The 19101-nt window shown below is 37.4% G+C and overlaps 1 protein-coding gene across 1 annotated transcript in view; it reads left to right on the forward strand.

The window, feature by feature from the left end:
* The first annotated feature begins 3504 nt into the window (after nt 1-3504).
* LOC137653970 (uncharacterized) overlaps nt 3505-19101 on the forward strand; it is a 34711-nt gene continuing 19114 nt past the window's right edge. Inside the window, exon 1 of the mRNA XM_068387603.1 lies at nt 3505-4178. Coding sequence (XP_068243704.1) covers nt 3601-4178 — 578 coding nt within the window. The 5' untranslated portion in view covers nt 3505-3600. The remainder of the gene's footprint in view (nt 4179-19101) is intronic.

A 19101-nucleotide genomic window follows, 5' to 3' on the forward strand; every position in this document is an offset into this window, starting at 1 on the left:
ACATAATAAATTTTGGAAATATCAAAGTTTTATGCACAAGGAGGGACTAGACTATGAACGTATTTTGAAAGTTTGACAGTTTGACTTTGGCCCATCCCTTCCTGGGTTGGTGGTCGACAACTCGCACCGGTTTTTTTTTTCTCTTTTTTTATTAGCTTTTACTATTTCATTGTTGTCCTGTTAATTTTTTTTTGTAATTTGTTCACATTTTCAACATATCCCAAGATTTACCTTATGAAAAAGATAGACAAGTCATATAACAGAGAATAGAACCCAGAATTATAGATCATCCTACAACAGGCAACTCAATATTCCCGCCCGGTAACAATGGAGAATGGGTTCCATGAGCGTTCGGTCTTGCCCGGGTCACCGGGTATTATACTTCAAATTTCCCGCCATGAGTAACAGCTGATTGTGGTGTTTAACAGGTGCACAGAGAAGCTAAGAACCCAAGAGTATTGTTTGTGGTATCTTTCTTATCGTAAATGAAATCAAATGGACGGTATTCCACGACAAAGATTTCATTCTCAAACTTTAGTACAAATAACCGCATTTAGTTTCATAGTTCATTGCTTTTCTTTCGCCTGGGCAACTGACTTTCTCTTGTCTTGGATGTTTGGGTAAAGTAATTGAATGATGCAAGAAAATTCTTCACACTACATTTAGCACAGCTTTTCTGGAAGCGATGCAACGGTAGGCTAATAAAATTTGGATGTTTTTTTTTTTCCTTGTATAAAATGATCAATTTTAGAACAAATCTACAAAACTTCTGTGAAAATCCCATTTTGATACGATTCATATACCCTACCGTGAATATCATAATTTGACAAAAGTTACATTAAGCCATAGCAGCAAAATCATTTTTTGAAATAACAAATCTTTAGGCTGCTCAAGCAGGAATGTGGTTTGAAAACTTGGTTTTGGCGCCATTCCATGTGGATCGATCATAGGGTTCATGAACGGTAACATACATTGTTTTTGTTCTTTTTCTTTTCTGGTGTTTCAACTTGCTCACACAAAATCTATTTCACATGAAAAATCATCTTGTGTTCATATTTCAACATATCCATTTTTTTTTTATATAAAAAGAATAATAATCTTAGTAGACCTTATAAACAAAACATGGAATATAGATTGTTCTACACCAGGCAACCTAAACTCTCGCCCGGTGACAAGCCTTCCCACCATTCGTATCTGGTTGTCTCACATTATTCTGTATATTCAACTTTCCCGCCAAGAGCAACAGCTGATCGTCGTATTTGTCAAGTAGGCTTCACTGAAAGACTGACCGAACCGGAAGTAATAATAACGAAACTACAGCAGCCTCTTTTTTTTAAAAATGGAACATAACGGAAATTGATGTAATATTTCATTGACACACCTTATAGTTTCGCCAACTTTAATAACATCAGAACTCTCCAGAAATAACGATGACTGCTGTCAATGACAACATCATAGGGGATAATTGTTTCATACATTTCCAACCAGATGTTCATCGAAGGTTTTAAAATCATTTGAGAAACTTTACACTCACAAACACACACACACACACACACACACACACACACACACACACATATATATATATATATATATATATATATATATATATATATATATATATATATACTGTATATATATAGCGTTCATATAATGTTGATGTATTTCAGATTTGTCTACTTAGAATAGAATTATGAATGAGTCTTAATGCATTTTACAATAAGATTATGGGCACAAAAATATTTGACTGATTATTTTCAGAACGAGAGAGAGAGAGAGAGAGAGAGAGAGAGAGAGAGAGAGAGAGAGAGAGAGAGAGAGAGAGAGAGATTGCTAGAGAGGGAGAGAATAAACTGCGAAGTTGTGGTATGGGCGATCTATACGACTGTTAACCGATGACCCAAATTTACTTATATTCATAAGAAATAGAATGTTAAAAACAAAAAAAAAATAATAAAGAATAGGCCTACTTTAAAAAAAGAATTAAATAAGATCTTTACAAAAGCGTACATTTATGATAATTACTTGAATATGTAACATAATTATATGTTAAGAACGTTTGTGCAATAAAATTTATTGCATATTATATATATATATATATATATATATATATATATATATATGATTTACAGTAATTTGTATTGAGCTGATTTATAACTATGTAAAACAATGTAGTTCATATCAGTATTTTGTAAAGAATAATTACGTATATAATGTAAATTGCTAAGATGTAATTGTATTTTTATAATAAAAGATAAAAAAATAGATTATTTTCAGAGAGAGAGAGAGAGAGAGAGAGAGAGAGAGAGAGAGAGAGAGAGAGAGAGAGAGAGAGAGAGAGAGAGAGAGATTGCTCCTAATGTAGAGAGGGAGAGAATAAACTGCGAATTTGAATATTTTTTTTTTCAAATCTTTTGTTGGAAAAATTTACATCAGTAGGCTACACTTCTATTCCAACTGAATTTTAATTTTTATCACAATTACAATGCAGCGCTAATTGAGTTGATATCGTGATATGTCAAGCAAAAATATATTAGAACAATTTTTTTTTTAATCAGAAGCAGTTATTTCCTTAATGAATATACCAAAGTATTTGATGTATCTTACGTGTTGTGATAATGTACGTAATGGGTAATGGTTATAGTTTTTAACCTAAATAAACATATTTCTTGTGTTCGTGTGCATTTAGTATTTTAATTTCTACTATTGAATTGTCAACATTGAGTGTGTAGCTGACTGTTTTGACATTTTATTAGAAAAAATAATCTAGGCCCAGTCTCGTTCAATTATATATAGAGAATTTCATTTTTATTGGTAACTACGAGATTATTTTTAGGGAGTGCGTCAAACACCAGCTTTCCAACCACTCATAAAAGAGTATTGAGATTATTTCAAGGTTGCTAACAAAGTTAGGCCTATATAGCAATTAATGTATACCATGGTGATGATAACTGATTGTCCTGTGAATAAGATGATGCAAGCCTTTAACTAGACAAAATGAAACTAGTTGATTATCCATTCATTGCAAAGTATTTTCGGCCATGCGAGAAGATGTGTTTTTTCAACACATGCAATTTCATTACTACAGTCCTGGTAATGCCACATACATTAATATTTTCCGTTTTCCTTACTTATGAATGGTTGCTATTTTCATATGAATGTCAATATAATGGAAATAAGCTAGTAAAATTCCGAAAATATTTGATCAGATATAAGCAACATGGGTTACGGAACACATTTATATTTCTATTTTTCTAAATTTCTTTGAATTGACGACTTGATACCCATTTCAATTCTATCCAAAGGGAAGATGGATGTTTTTCCATTAAAGTCATATGCAACCTTGATATCTAAAAGATTCCTTTATGATCATAATCTTGGGGAAAATACAGTTCACAAACACAAAAAGATGAGGTCTAGCATTCAAGTTGTAACGAAAACGGGCGTCAATGGTGTTGAGCTACTTATCCGTCCGCACAGGGGATCTTAGCAGCTGGCGGCGAAAAATTTTCATCAGTTACGCTACGAGATTCATCAGTCTCACGACTCACTCTCGCACTATTGTTGTTCGAACAAACTCTTACGTTCACAATCCTTAAGATGGCTGACGCTGAAGCTGCACCTGCTGCCCCTGCTGCTGCCTCCCCCAAGAAGGCCAAGGCCAAGGCTAAGGGAGCAAAGAAGCCCGCTGCTAAGCCTGCTCACCCTCAATATGCTGTTATGATTGCTGCCGCCCTTAAAGCTCTGAAAGACCGCAAAGGATCTTCCCGCCAAGCCGTATTGAAGTACATCCTTGCCAACTACAAGGTCGGAGATGAGAAGAAGGCCGGTGTCCGCGTCAGGCTAGCCCTGAAGAAGGGAGTCGCCTCTGGTGCCCTGAAGCAGGTGAAGGGAACTGGTGCATCTGGTTCATTCAAGATTGCCGCTGCTGAAGACAAACCCAAGAAGGCCGCCAAGAAACCAGCTGCCAAGAAGGCCGCCAAGAAACCAGCTGCCAAGAAGGCCGCTAAGAAACCAGCTGCCAAAAAGGCCGCCAAGAAACCAGCTGCCAAGAAGGCCGCCAAGAAGCCTGCTGCCAAGAAGCCCGCCGCTAAGAAGCCTGCTGCCAAGAAGCCCGCCGCTAAGAAGGCTGCCAAGAAGCCAGCAGCAAAGAAGGCTGCCAAGAAACCCGCAAAGAAGTAATCATTTTACGTCAAAAAGTGTGAACTGTCGATGAAGCAACGCTGATGGATACAGACGCCGAGAACAGACTGCTGATTGAACCAGATTATTAGTTACCTGAATCTATTTGCTTCTCAAAGAAGCTTTTATTATAGAACAATTTATATTTATAACATTTAAAAGATATCTCGTACAAATGCATTTGTATATTTTGTAAATATATATATATTTTTATTTAACCATACTTTCCTTACTCCCACAACTTATTTTGATAATTTTCCTTTTCTTTATTTTGTCAATCTAGTTAACCAAAGAATCTTGAGTACTATATAATGAATGGTCAAGTTAAGAATGAAGGTCATAGGTTTTATATGGAAATTGAAAGTTTATATTGAAAATCAAACGTTATTTGCTAGCTTACAAAAGTAAGTTTAGCTGTAATTCAGAACATTATTTGAAGGCTGTAACTTTGTTAATTGCTGTATCTAATTGGGATTATTTCTAGTCTTGACTAGGTTAAACAAATAACTAGAAACCTCGAGTACTAATGGGTTTCGTAAAGTTCTAGATCTGGTTTTACAAGTGAGATTTAAATTGCCACTCATGATGAACAACTGGTAGTGCATATTGCAATAAAAGATCCAATATCACCATACATTTGATTCAGAAAGTTCGTATAACTGGAACTTTAGAAATGACGAGTCTCCACTAATTTACATTGAATCAAAGTTCTAGCAAGTCCAAGGGCTTGATAACTTAACATTTCCAGTGCAATGTGGCTTTATCTGGAGGCAGACAATGTCGGATTTCTGCGAGAGACATTAAGTGGCTACACTCTAATATGTAGTTCTCACTGGTTGAACATGGTAATTAAATGTATGTACTGTGTATTAATATGTAATTCAGATATTTCAATATTTTGGTATTTTCGCTTTTAAGACTTGCAATACTTACCTTCAAAAAGATAAAGAATAGTAATCTATTTACCTTTCAATCTTAATATTCAGCCATAAAGCCAGATTTTCAAGTGCTGATTCAAATTATTTATTCTTAGCTGAAAAATAAATTTACATGCACAAAAAAAAATTGCCTTCTGTAAATATGAAATTTTTAATTTGCAAATATGTGTGCATATCATAAAAGTTTCTTAGAGTAAAACGAGAGTGGCCTTAGAGAGCTACTCAAAACTTTTCCTGAAGGTTGGAGGGCCCCTCGGTTAAAATTCCAGAATTGTCTTATTTTTCCAATTTTTTTTCAACAGGTAGTCAGTGGAGAATAGTTAGGATATTCGAAAGAATTATATTTCCAGGTCAGTTAGAAAGACAGGGAGTTCATCAATAGAGTACAAGACCTTTTTAATATATATATATATATATATATATATATATATATATATATATATATATATATATATATATATGTGTGTGTTTGTGTGCGTACGTATGTATTAGTAGTTTCTCCCTTATAAATTTTTTTTATATATAACTGGCAGATACACGCACACATACAAGCTACAAGAGGTTACCCTGTATTTGCAGCCCCGCCTCTTAGCTCAATGGGAGTGTCGTAAGGATAATTTTCTATATAAATAGATGAGTAAATCCCGTAGACTTTATATCAATTTTAGCGAAATGTATTGTAGAAAACCATTAATGGTACCCTAATGTTAATCGCTCTTCCTTAATTTAATGGGTCGACGTTTACTATACATTTTACATTGACCCCTTCTCAAAAAATTTGTTACCTCTGTATAAGCTTCTTGCTTATATGCATCGACGAGTTATAAATTTTGATTTCAACATATTTGCAACAACTTACAACATTGGTTTTTGTATCAGAACCATTGTTGCCTCCCTTGGTCAATAATAGTCCAGGATCAGTAAAGGCTGTTAGGCGAGTGTTATCTTATCTCTAATCTATCATCATTGCCGGGGAGGAGAATCCATGGCATTATCTGTAAGCTTACTGGTACTATCTCAAAGAGACTCCCAACCATGCTCTCTGCATCGTAATCCCACCTCACTGACACTTCATAAATATATATATATATATATATATATATATATATATATATATATATATATATATATATATATATATATATATATATATATATATATATATATATATACTATAGTCCCGTGACTGGGAACCAAAATATGATATTACATATATTACGACTGGCAAGCTACATAACCCTCTCGAGTTCCAAACTCACCTGTTTGTTTTTACATTAAATCTGTTACACTTGAAAATATTAATATCCAAGCTCTGAGACAGTTATATAACTTCCAGACAGCAATATATAAAAACACTGAATATCCAAAGGTCTCTCCAGTACACTCAAAAGAAAACTGGATAATTATTATTACGATCTATTCAAACAACTTCTTACTTCGATTCATTAACAGGATACGAGAGAGTATGAAATAAACACTGAGGATTGAAATGATACACTCTTTACAAAAATGATTATATTTTACATAAATTACAAGACTTTGAAAGAATTTACATAAAAAAACAAATCACTCGAAATATTAAGTGTGAACAAAACTTAGATTAAGACAAAAATGTTACGCTCTGAAAATTATACAATCACTTGACTTATAATATTAAATCTGAATAAAACCTTAGACTAAGACAAAAGAAATAATTACACTCTAAGGGTTAAACTCTTAAAGAACTTACATAAACTAACTGATAAACTTACTAACATCACATATTTTCATAAATCTTCCTGGGCCAGTTACATAGATTTACACAGTACCAACACTCACCACAACCCAATAAATCTAAAATCACCTTTAACTTCTTTCGTAACATTTAGCCACATTACACACGATATATGTTGTAATTAAACATAATCACTTTGGAGAGGACACACTATAGGCGCTTGGAGAGAGGTATTAACCTTGGCTCTTTCACAGGACGGCTGTTTCTCTTCTGCTGCTCTGCAGCCCTGGAGCATCTATATATGAACTTAGTTACTTCCAGAATTTTCTAGGTGCGAGATCTGGAAGCTAGGGAGTTGGTCTAAGCGACGCCAGAGTTATCAAGTATCATGTATCAAACAAGAGAACCAACCCAGCTGCACGGCAATTCTCTCTCAGCCAGCTCCGCCTACCCACCATTCTTGGAAATAAAAAAGAGAAAAACTCTAACCCAGGGTTTTTGAGAATATTCCAAAACACGTGGGGAAGATAAGAATTGCGTATTTACCCACAAAAATGACACAATACCTCATAAAATTATAATAAAGATTTACATAAGCCCTTGCTCATATCTCGTAAGACTTCATAACAAAATACGTGAGATAAAAAGTTAATTCTTAAAAATTACGTAAATTTACATATACTGACTTGAATGAAGAATGCAAATAAATTAACAACGAAAGACTTACGTAATTTACATACCAAACTTCTACCTACATGAAAGGAACTCCCCTTAGGAGCTGGCTATTCACCTCAAATACACATATGTAATATGTAGATAAAATACATTAATAAATATTTACTCTACGCTAGACCAGTTTCGTAAGATAGCTCCTCCCAAAAAAAATTATTTATTCCGGGCCTGAATCCATCGATTCAGCCCGAGATAAATAATCTGCAACCACGTTATCTTTATCTGATATATGCTTTACATTAATACAATACGGTTGCAAACATAATGACCACATAGTTAACCTTTGATTATTATTTATCATCTTATTAACAAAAGTTAAAGGATTATGGTCCAAAAACACTGTAATCTCTTCATTTTGTGGTCGATTCATATAGACCTCAAACTTGTTTATCGCTGCGACTAACACTAGTGTCTTATCATTAAATGACTTTTCTTTAAACTCTTACTGTCGTCAATTGTCCTGACTTATATTCGGAGGCTACTATTCCTTTTAGGACAATCAACTTATTCCTGGCCAGCCTATCTATAACAAACCAAACCTTGGCATAGGCTAATACCGTGTACCTCATAGGCATAGGCTAATACTTTAAGCCTAGTCTTAAATTTAGATTGGCTCTTGACATTGGAGAAGGATCTTAATTTGGAGTGGAGGTTGAGGGAAAGGCTGATTCCCAGGGGCTTCTCATTTCTTACTTTTAAAAGTGCTAGTGCATTAACAGGTACTCCAAACTGGTACCCTGTCATACAAAATCTTCTTTTATGATAATGATCTTATGTCAAACAACATGCAATTTGTAGCCAAGGGTATACTGTACTCCTACCTAACCTACTGGTTACGCTACATAGTTAGCCTGGTAACTCAAGAATAAATACTTTCACAAATCTTGGAATAATATTGCACATCTTAACTGCTTGTAACATTATCATAACCTTACTTGATAATTCTGTTATTGTGTTTAAAAAGATAACCACAGTTGAACAATATCAAGTGTTATTAAAACACACATTATAACTAAAACAAGTGTATACCTTTTACAAGGGAGAAAATACAAGTTTCACATAATAATAAGTAACACCGTTTCCCCTCTCCACTGATCGTCATCAACTTGAAGAGTGCGCTCTGAGAAAATACAAGTTTCACATAATAATAAGGGGAGCAACACCGTTTCCCCTCTCCACTAATCGTCGTCAACTTGAAGAGTGCGCTCTGAGCTTACCTCACACAGCTATGCACAAAGCTCACACAACTAGGCCTATGTTTAACTTGTGCACTCAATCACGAACAATCGATCGTAGACACAACTACTCCTTTATTACGCCTCACTTACCTATGCGTATGCACACTCGATCCTACACAATCTCAACTACGTGTGGCTAACTTAACATTTCGATGAGATGAAAACCAATTCGTTTATCAAGTCCAATAATCGTCAAGGGAATTACCATTCAGTTAAGTGAAGGATTCATGTCATACATCACTTTACCCTTACAGTAAATGGTTTTCATTTATCAAGGACTGTCAACTAACTGCAACATTTAGGGCAGAAAACAAATCTAACAACAAATCTCGCAAGCCGTGAATAGTAGCCCTCTCTCAACCGGATATACGTTGCAACATTTAATCTGCAAGGTCTGGTGACAGACACATAGCAAGTTTTAGGACGCCACCTTTAGGGCACGTTTCTACCTAACCATCCTAATAACCTTACCAAGTTAAACACCTATGTAAGAGTGATCTTAAATTCAGTTAAGACTTAGTCACTCCTCATTAAGGGTATAATCACTTATAATTATTTTTCTTACAAACAACCTCATCATGTCATTCAGTCTCATGCACTCAATAACCCTAAGCAGGAGCAAAGTACCTATGAAGATAATATACCTCTTAAACTATCCTAATGACTAACTTACACATCAGTCACATAATTTGAACAACTCCACCAGAGTTTTTAAAGCTTTTAGATAGGGTTACTCTTGATACAAAACTCAACCGGGTACAAGTTCATGGTAACAAAGTGTTATTATCAGATCCATAATCTATGAACATAACCCATGAGAACACTTAGAAATGAAAATAATTGTTATATGCATGAACAATTCTAAGTCACAGAATAAAATACGTTCCCATATAAAAGTACAAAAATACAAAATACGTATAGAAAATATAATGATCTCAAATTTCCTCAATTAATCTAGAGGGAGGAACAATATTGCTAGCACCTCTGGTTTGTATCCTTTCGTTCACATCAGGAGTGATAATGTATATTTCCTGCATTTTCACTAACCACTGTTCTTGTCCTACAAATTTACTTTGTCAACAGCATGTTCAATAATAGTGTTATCAAACAGGTTTTTCAACTCATATTTAGCACCATCCCTAAATACCTTGGTTATTACATAAGGACCAGATCATCTTGGGTTTAGTTTCTTACTTGTGCTAGGAATCCCATTTTCATTTTTAACCCATACAAGACTGTTTTCATCCACTTTTTCATTCTTCCTCTTTTGATTGACTATTACTCAATACTTGCTGGCCATCTCTCTCTGAGTTTTCTGAATTATTTCATGAGCTTTTGCAATAGCAGTCTCTTCTACACTAATCATTAATTGTGGTTAACGCACCAGTGACTTGCCTAGGTGCCTTATGAGAGAAAAATACATATTGAGGGTTGTTCACCAAGAGTGGTATGTACAACAGAATTGAGCACATGCTGTGTTTCACCTAAGTACTTTGGCCATTGATAAGGATGTCCTTTGGACATCACATTTAGTACTATTTTCATGGTTCTATGCATTCTTTTACTTAAACTGTTTCCTTGGGGATGATATGGGGTAATATAATTTGTATTGATCTTATGTTTGTGGCATAATTTGATAAACTGGTTTGAAGTGAATGACGGTCATAGGTACACCAAAGTCATTCAAATACGAAGTTTTTGCTTACCTCCTCTGTAGACTTACTTTGCAAGGGATAGAACTTATCACACCGGCTATATGATCAAGAACAGTCAATACATATCTATAACCAATTGCACCGGATAACATACCTATTAAATCAAGACTGATTCGCTGTAAAGGTTTAGTTACTGAAGGAAATTCCTGAAACTGTTGTTGTAAAGAACTACTAGCTTTATGTTTTTGATACATGACACATTCACTTACATATTTGGTAACATTAGATTGCAATGAAGGCCAATAAAATAAGTTTTGAATAGCATCAATTGTTTTGCGTATCCCTAAGAGACCTGACAATGATTCATGCCCAAATTTCAAAGCTACCTTTGTTATTGTTAAATCCTTAGGAACTATTAATCTCAACTGAATGGAGTTATCAACTTTATCTGCACTAAAATATAATAAGCCTTCATACAAGAGGAACTGTGTAATCAAAGCTCTAGGAAACGTCTTACGTGGTAATTTGCCACTCTCCAGAAAGGTTATTAGCTCACCCCACCTTGGATCCTCTAACTGCTTTTCTTTGAACTCATCCTTGCTCAGACCGAGATAATCGTCCCTTCAACTGGTCTACTTAGTTGATCTGCCACCTGATTATTTTGTCCCTTTAACTGGTCTACTTAGTTGATCTGCCACCTGATTATTTCTACCTGGCCTATATTCTACCTAGAACCGGTAATCCTGCATCTCAATTACCCATCTGCTCATTCTAGGTGATTTGGTCTTTCTCTTGAACACCGATACTAGGGGCTGATGATCTGTGTGAATGGTAAATAGAACACCCCAAAGAAAATGTTGAAACCTACGACATACTAAGATAATAGCAAGTGCTTCTCTGTCAGTGGTATTGTAGTGCTGCTCAACTGGCTTCAGTTTCTTAGAGAAATATCCAACAGGTTTCAACTGACCATCTTGTGTCTGCATCTAAACCACACCTACATGATATAAGCTGGCGTCAGTAAATAATTCAAAGGGTTCAGTCATTTGCGCCTTTACTAACACTGGAGCATTGACTAATGCTTGTTTCATCTGTTCAAAGCTGAACTGAAAATCCTTTGTCCACAGGAAAGGTTCTTTCTCTCTTAAGAGATTGGTCATGGGAACAGCAATTTAAGCATAATCCTTGATGTGTTTCCCATAAAACCCACACATCCCAAGATATCTCCTAGTTTGCTTAACATTGGTAGGTGGTTTCATGCCTTCAATTGCACTGATATTCTCTGGATCAGGGTTAAAAGAATACCTCTTTTAACCCTGGTCTGGACATGGTCTACAACCGTCCTTGGAGATTATATGATCTAAAAAAAAAATTCCCTTTGCCTATCTGACAATTCTTTAGATTTAACTTCACTCCTTTGTCACTGAAAAGTTTGAATATTTGCTCTAACTTTTTCAACAAGATGGAAAAACTGGGAGCCCAAACAACTATATCATCTAAATCATTCTTAACCAAACCTTCCTTAATAAGAGGAGCCAAGGTATTAGACATGATACGTCAAAATATAACTGGACTGCAACTTGATATAAAAGGAAGGCGCTTAAATCTATACATCACTAAAAGTTGTTAAATCCCTGGGTCAGTTCACTGAGGCCTTTGGTCAAATCCTATTAAATGCTTGAAGATTAGCTACCGCATTCATTCTCTCGCTCAAATCCTCAAAAGCCTTCCGTAAACACCATAGAGAGTTTCCCGCGTTGTGTTTTTCGCCCAGAAGAAAGAAAAATGGCATACAATGTCAGAGTTTTTTTTTTTTTTTTAATGGGAACAGGGTAATGAACCTGTTAAGTTTGAAATTGACCAAGCAATCAAACGTGTCACAGATGCAACCAAAATATAAAAAACGACTTTGTTTTAGATTTGCAAGGAAATTGGGTGAAGGCTAATAAGCATACTGGTAACATTATAAATGAAGACATGAAAAATGACGCCTGTATTAACTAATTCATTGAATCTTTTGTGATAGAACTAACTTCATCTGACGAAGAGCCACCATAACCACGTTTACTAACGGAACCTTTGTTGCAAAAATGTTTTGTCCATTAATTAAATACATTTTAAAACAATACAATCACCAATGTAAATATACTATATTAAACTTAGTTAATTAAATCCTTTGTAAAGAGTCCTGTCTTTTAATAATCAATCAGAAATGAGAAATGAATTTAATTGATATAAAAATTAAGATTATTTCTGTTAGTGTGATAATCTTTTTATAACAATTTTGCTCTTTGTTATATCTAAGAGTTTCAACTTGTCACCACGTGGTTGAAAACGAAAAGAGCGAAGGAAGCAATTTAGAGAGAGTATCAAATTAAAACATCATATTCTTAGACCGTTCAAATCCGGCTGAATGACTTATTAGCTGACCCTTTTCTCCTTTTCTTGGCTCGCCCATAGATTAAAGCGGTCAATGTCGGTTTATATTAAAGCCAACACTTCTTGCTGGCACGGGCCGTTCCCTTGGTCGGCTCCTATAAGCGGTCAAGCCAGGTGTGCTTTAAAATGACCCAAGAGAACTGGCATCGCCGCTAACGGGCTCCGAGTTCGCTCCTAAAATGGTTTGACTACAGCTACTGTATACACAAACACACATATATGTATATACATACATACAGTACACACACACACACACACACACATATATATATATATATACTGTATATATATATAACGGATTTTGAGCGAAGCGAAAAATCTATTTTTGGGTGAGATGGCCATGTCGTCCTGATGGAAGTTCCTATAGGGTAGCTTCCTAGGGTATATTACAACTACGGCGATATTCCCAGAGAATTTACCTTAAGGTACCAGAATTCTAACTCCTGGAGCGAGTATCCCTCGTGAAAGGGATATCGCGACATATCAGAGGACGTATTCTAGACACGCCACATGGCAATCTACATCCTGGACAGAGATTTCGTCTCGTAGGAGGTGATTGGCGAGATACGAATTCGGGAAAGAAAAATGGGAGCCGCTCCCAAGGCTTCCCTATCCCCCGATTCGTATGCGTGCCTGGCGCCAATCCTGGCGCCATCTGTATTCCTTGTAGCGTACACGAGGTGCTACAGATACTGTATGTAGGGAGGGGTCCTACAGCCCTTTCTTAGAAAGGCAAGGGCGGGTCCATCAGGACGACATGGCCATCTCACCCAAAAATAGATTTTTCGCTTCGCTCAAAATCCGTTTTTTGGGCTCAAGCCATGTCGTCCTGATGGAAGTGTACCAGAGCATTACTGTATCTGTGGATTCTCAGAACGTGCCGTACTCCCCGGAGGTAATTTTTTCCCCGGTCGACTAGACCTAGAGACCTAAGATGTTACCGTTATACATCTTTTCAACTAACTATAAACTATGTTAGAGCTTCCTGCCCCCTACAGGGAAGAGTCCTACTAGACTCTGGAAAAGTCTCGAAGAGTACATATATCTATGTATGAATACCAGGCAAGCTAATATAGTGGTCTCGCCCTATATTAAGTAAAGCATAGTTTGTATAGAACCACTGCGTCAATATATATTGACCAGTAATCCGCACAATACTTGTATTGGACAAAGGTTTATATCCGCATAGGAAGAAACTAATAAAACCGCCCTCGTCCCTTTATGGGACGGAGTCCTCCCATTAGGGGACTACATAAACCAATGCAACATAGCTTGCTTAACAGAACAATTCTATCAGAATTATCCCAGATAAGATACATAGAATTAAATGCTCAATTATACCAATAAATTGACACAGGTGAAAGAGACGCAAGGTTCTCAAGAACAAGTTTATTGACAGACAATAAACAGACAGGTTAACAACAAATATATATATATATATATATATATATATATATATATATATATATATATATATATATATATATATATATAAGAGGATAACCCAAAACTTTAAGCATAAGTATGATAGTAAACAGAACTTGTTTATCTGAAAGAAAAAACCATTAAACGCCACTTAAATAAGATACCGAGGTATCAAGTCATAAAAGTCTGTATTACAAATCAATCACATTAGCGTTAGAAATGCTCGGCACACATGTCTGTACTTATGCTAGGTTCACCTTTGAAAGAAGGAACAGTCTATGTAGGCACTTGGTGCCCTCATTTAGTTTGTAGTACAGTATGTACCTACACACTCACCCTGGACTTAATCGTCCCAATTAAGACCACTGTTCCTCGCAGAGTTAAACAGTAGGGTTAACTACACGACCCACTGCTACCACAGATCTCTTAAGTTCCTCTACTTGCTTCGCATAGTGGCGAAAGAACACCCTGGAAGACTTCCAGCCCGTGTATGAACGGAGATGTTCAAAATCCATACAATTAAAGAAATTTAGGGATGAGGCAACTTTCCTCGGATCGTGACCTGCGGGTGTACTGTCAGGATCCGCTCTGCGAATAAAATATGTGATTTTCGCTCTGAGTTGATTCAGAGATAAATTTGAGCCTGATGTTTCTCCCCTGAATAGTTGACCACCCTTGAAGTCTGAAGTTCTACGAAGATAGACCTTTAGGCATTCTACTGGACATAGAGATGCATCTTCTTTCAGAGGGCAGATTCTCCAGGGACCCCACCTGTTGGTGGGTAACTCATTCTTGGCGAGAAACGTAGGATCCGGAAACAGGTTCAGATCCCCCCCATCCAGGAACTGAACACGACCTGCCTCTCTCGAGAGGGCTACGATCTCACTAACCCTGGCCCCGGACGCGAGTGCAAATAGGAAAATAACTTTTTGCGTCAAATCCTTTAACGCACATTCTTCATTGCTCAACAGGGAGGCGAAATGAAGAACTTTGTCTAAAGACCATGAGATGGGCTTTGGAGGTGCTGAAGGTCTGAGCCTAGCGCAGGCTTTCGGAACTTTATTAAAGATCTCGTTACCTAGGTCGATCTGGAAGGCAAATAAAATGGGTCTCATCAAAGCAGATTTACACACTGAAATCGTGTTAGCTGCCAACCTTTGGCCATGGAGGTGGATGAAGAAAGATAAGCAGAAGTCTGTTGAGATCTCCTGCGGATTCTTTGCCTTTACAAAGGCCACCCATTTTCTCCAAGATGACTCATATTGCCTTCTAGTCGATTTGCACTTATATTCCTCTAGGAAGTCTATGCTGGCTTTCGAAATCCCGAAACGCTTTCTCACCGCAAGGGCGAGAAAATCATGAGCTGCAGGGTCCGGGTTTTCTGTAATGAAGCGCAGACAGTTGACTTCTGGACTCGCTGGGTCAGAACTGGATGTGGTAGCGGCACAAACTTCATCTGTAGTTCCAACGCCAAGGGGAACCACATACTGTTCGGCCACTTGTGGGCCACTATTGCCGCTACCCCCTTGAAGGATCTCAGTTTGTTGAGGACCCTCAACAGAAGGTTGTGAGGAGGGAACAGATAAATCCTGGACCATCTGTTCCAGTCGAGGGACATCGCGTCCACTGCTTCCGCTAAGGGGTCCTCGTACGGGGACACGTACAGGGGCAACTTCTTGTTGTCTTTCGTTGCAAAGAGGTCTATCTGCAGTTCTGGGACTTGATTCAGAATGAAGGAGAATGATCCTGCGTCTAAGGACCATTCCGACTCTATCGGTGTGAACCTGGATAGAGCGTCCGCTGTCACATTGCGGACTCCTTGAAGGTGAACTGCCGACAGGTACCACTTCTTCTTTTCTGCCAATCGGAAAATGGCTAACATCACCTGGTTGAGAGGTGGTGACCTCGACCCTGGTCGATTCAAGCATCTCACAACCACCTCGCTGTCCATCACCAATCTTATGTGGATCGAGTGACGCGGGGAGACTTTCTTTAAGGTAAGGAGCACTGCCATAGCTTCTAGAAAGTTTATATGAAAGGTCCTGAATAGCTTGGACCAAGTCCCCTGGACTTTTTTCCGATGAGAGTGACCTCCCCATCCCTCCTTTGAGGCGTCTGAGTGAATCGTCATCGACGGGGGAGGTGGCTGAAGAAGAACCGACTTCTTTAGATGTCTGGCTTGGGACCAAGGCCTGAGAAGAGTACGTAGCCGAGGCGGCACTGGTCTTCTCAGATCTCTTCGCGCGTTTGATGCATACCTTCTCCAAACTCCGGTTGCATCCTTTAGCTGTGCTCTTAGTGTCATGCCGTTTCACACATGACTTTTCACTAACTCTTACCTTCGTCAATTGTCCCTACCTAAGTTCAGAGGCACCATTCAATTTTGGACAATCGACTTACCCCTGGCTAGCCTATCTATAACAAACCAAGCCTTGACATAGGCTAATAACGGGTACATCACAGGTATAGGCTAATACTCTAAGCCTAGGCTTAAGGTAACTTGACTCTTGCTATGGAGAACGACGGACCTTCATTTGCAGTGGAGGTTGAGGGAAAGGCTGGTTCCCGGGGGTCTTTTTATTCTTACACAAAGCATAGTACATGCTCGGTACTCCAAACTGGTACCCTGTAATACAAAGTCTTCATTTAGGACAGCGATCCTATGTCAAACAACAGACACTTTGTAGCCTAGGCTACACTGTACTCATACCTAACCTACTGGTTACACTGCACAGTTAGCCTGGCAACTCAAAGACTAACTTGATAAATCTGAGAATAACATTACAAATCTTAACTTACGGTTGGTGGCACAGTTCCAACCACATGCAAGCACAGCTTAAAGCAGTTTCAATACTGGCAACTTATTGTACTTTATTTGATACATTTGAAGAAAAAGATAACCACAACAGACAATGTCAAGTGTTATTACAACACATACATGATAACAAGAACAAGTGCATACCTTTTACAAGGGAGAAGGTAAGAATTTCACATAATAATACGGGGGAGCAACATTTCCCCTCTACACTGGTCGTTGTCGGCTCAAAGAGTGCGATCTGAGCTTACCTAGCGCAGCTACGCTCGAGGCTCACACAACGACGCCTCTGTTTACCTTGGCACTCAATCACAAACTCTCGACCATAGACACAACTACTCCTTTGTTACGCCTCTCTACCTCGGCGTATGCACACTCGATCCTACACCAACTCAACTACGTGTGGCTAACATAACATTTTGATGAGATGAAAACCAATTCGTTTATTAAGTCTAAAAACCGTAAATGAAAGTACCATTCAGTTAAATGAAGCATTTCTGTCATTACATCACTTTACCCCTGCGGAAATTGGTTTTCATTTATCAAGAACTATCAACTAACTGCAAAACCTAGGGTAGAAAACAGATCTAACAACAACAAGTTTTATGCACCATGTATAGTAGCCATCTCTCAGCCGGATATAGGCCGCAACATATAATCTTCAAGGTCTGCTGTCAGACATACAGAGCAAGTTGTGGGACGCCACCCTTAAGGCGCGTTTCTGCCTAACCATCCTAATAACCTTACCAAGTTAAAACACCTATGTAAGAGTGATCTTAAATTCAATTAAGACCCAGTCACTCCTCATTAAGGGTATAATCACTTAGGATTATTTTTCTTACAAACAACCTCTTCATGTCATTCAGTCTCATGCACTCACTAACCCCAAGCAGGAGAAAAGTACCTTTGAAGATAATATACCTCCTAAAGCATCCTAATGACTAACTTACACATCAGTTACAAAACTTGAACAACTCCACCAGAGTTTGTAAAGCTTTTGGATGGGGTTGCTCTTGATACACAACCTCAACCGAGTACAGGTTCATGGTACCGAAGTGTTATTATCAGATCCATAATCTACGAACATAACCCATAAAGACACTTGGAAATTAACATAATTGTTATATGCATGAACAATGCTAAGGCACAGAATAAAATACATTTCCATATAAAAGTACAAAAATACAAAATACCGTATAAAAAATATGATCTCAAATTTCCTCAATTAATCTAGAGGGAGGAACAATATTGTAAGCACCTCTGGTTTGTACTCTTTCGTTCACATCCGGATTGATAATATCCATTTCCTGCATTTTTACTAACCACTGTTCTTGTCCTACAAAAGGTTTTACTTTGTCAGCAGCACGTTCAATAATGGTGTGGTCAAACAAGTTTTTTAACTCATATTTAGCACCATCCCTAAACACTTTGGTTACTACATAAGGACCAGACCATCTTGGGTTTAGTTTCTTACTTGTGCTGGGAATCACACTTTCATTTTTAACCCATACGAGACAGTTTTCATCCACTTTCTCATTCTTCCTCTTTTGATTGGCTATTGCTCGATACTTGCTGGCCATCTCTCTATGAGTTTTCTGAATTATTTCATGTGCTTTTGCCATAGCAGTCTCTTCTACACCATCATTTATTGTGGGTAACACACTAGTTACTTGCCTAGGTGCCCTGCGAGAGAAAAATACATAATGAGGTTGTTCACCAAGAGTGGTATGTACCGCAGAATTGAGCACACGCTGGGTTTCACCTAAGTACTTTGGCCATTGATAAGGATGTCCTTTGCACATCACATTTAGTACGGTTTTCATGGTTCTATGCATCCTTTCACTAACACTGTTTCCTTGTGGATGATATGGGGTAATATAACCTGTATTGATCTTATGTTCGCGACATAATTCTCTAAATTGATTTGAAGTGAATTCAGCACCATTATCCAGAATGACAGTCA

Source organism: Palaemon carinicauda, chromosome 15 (genome assembly GCF_036898095.1).
Source record: "Palaemon carinicauda isolate YSFRI2023 chromosome 15, ASM3689809v2, whole genome shotgun sequence".
Classification (NCBI taxonomy): Eukaryota; Metazoa; Arthropoda; class Malacostraca; order Decapoda; family Palaemonidae; genus Palaemon; species Palaemon carinicauda.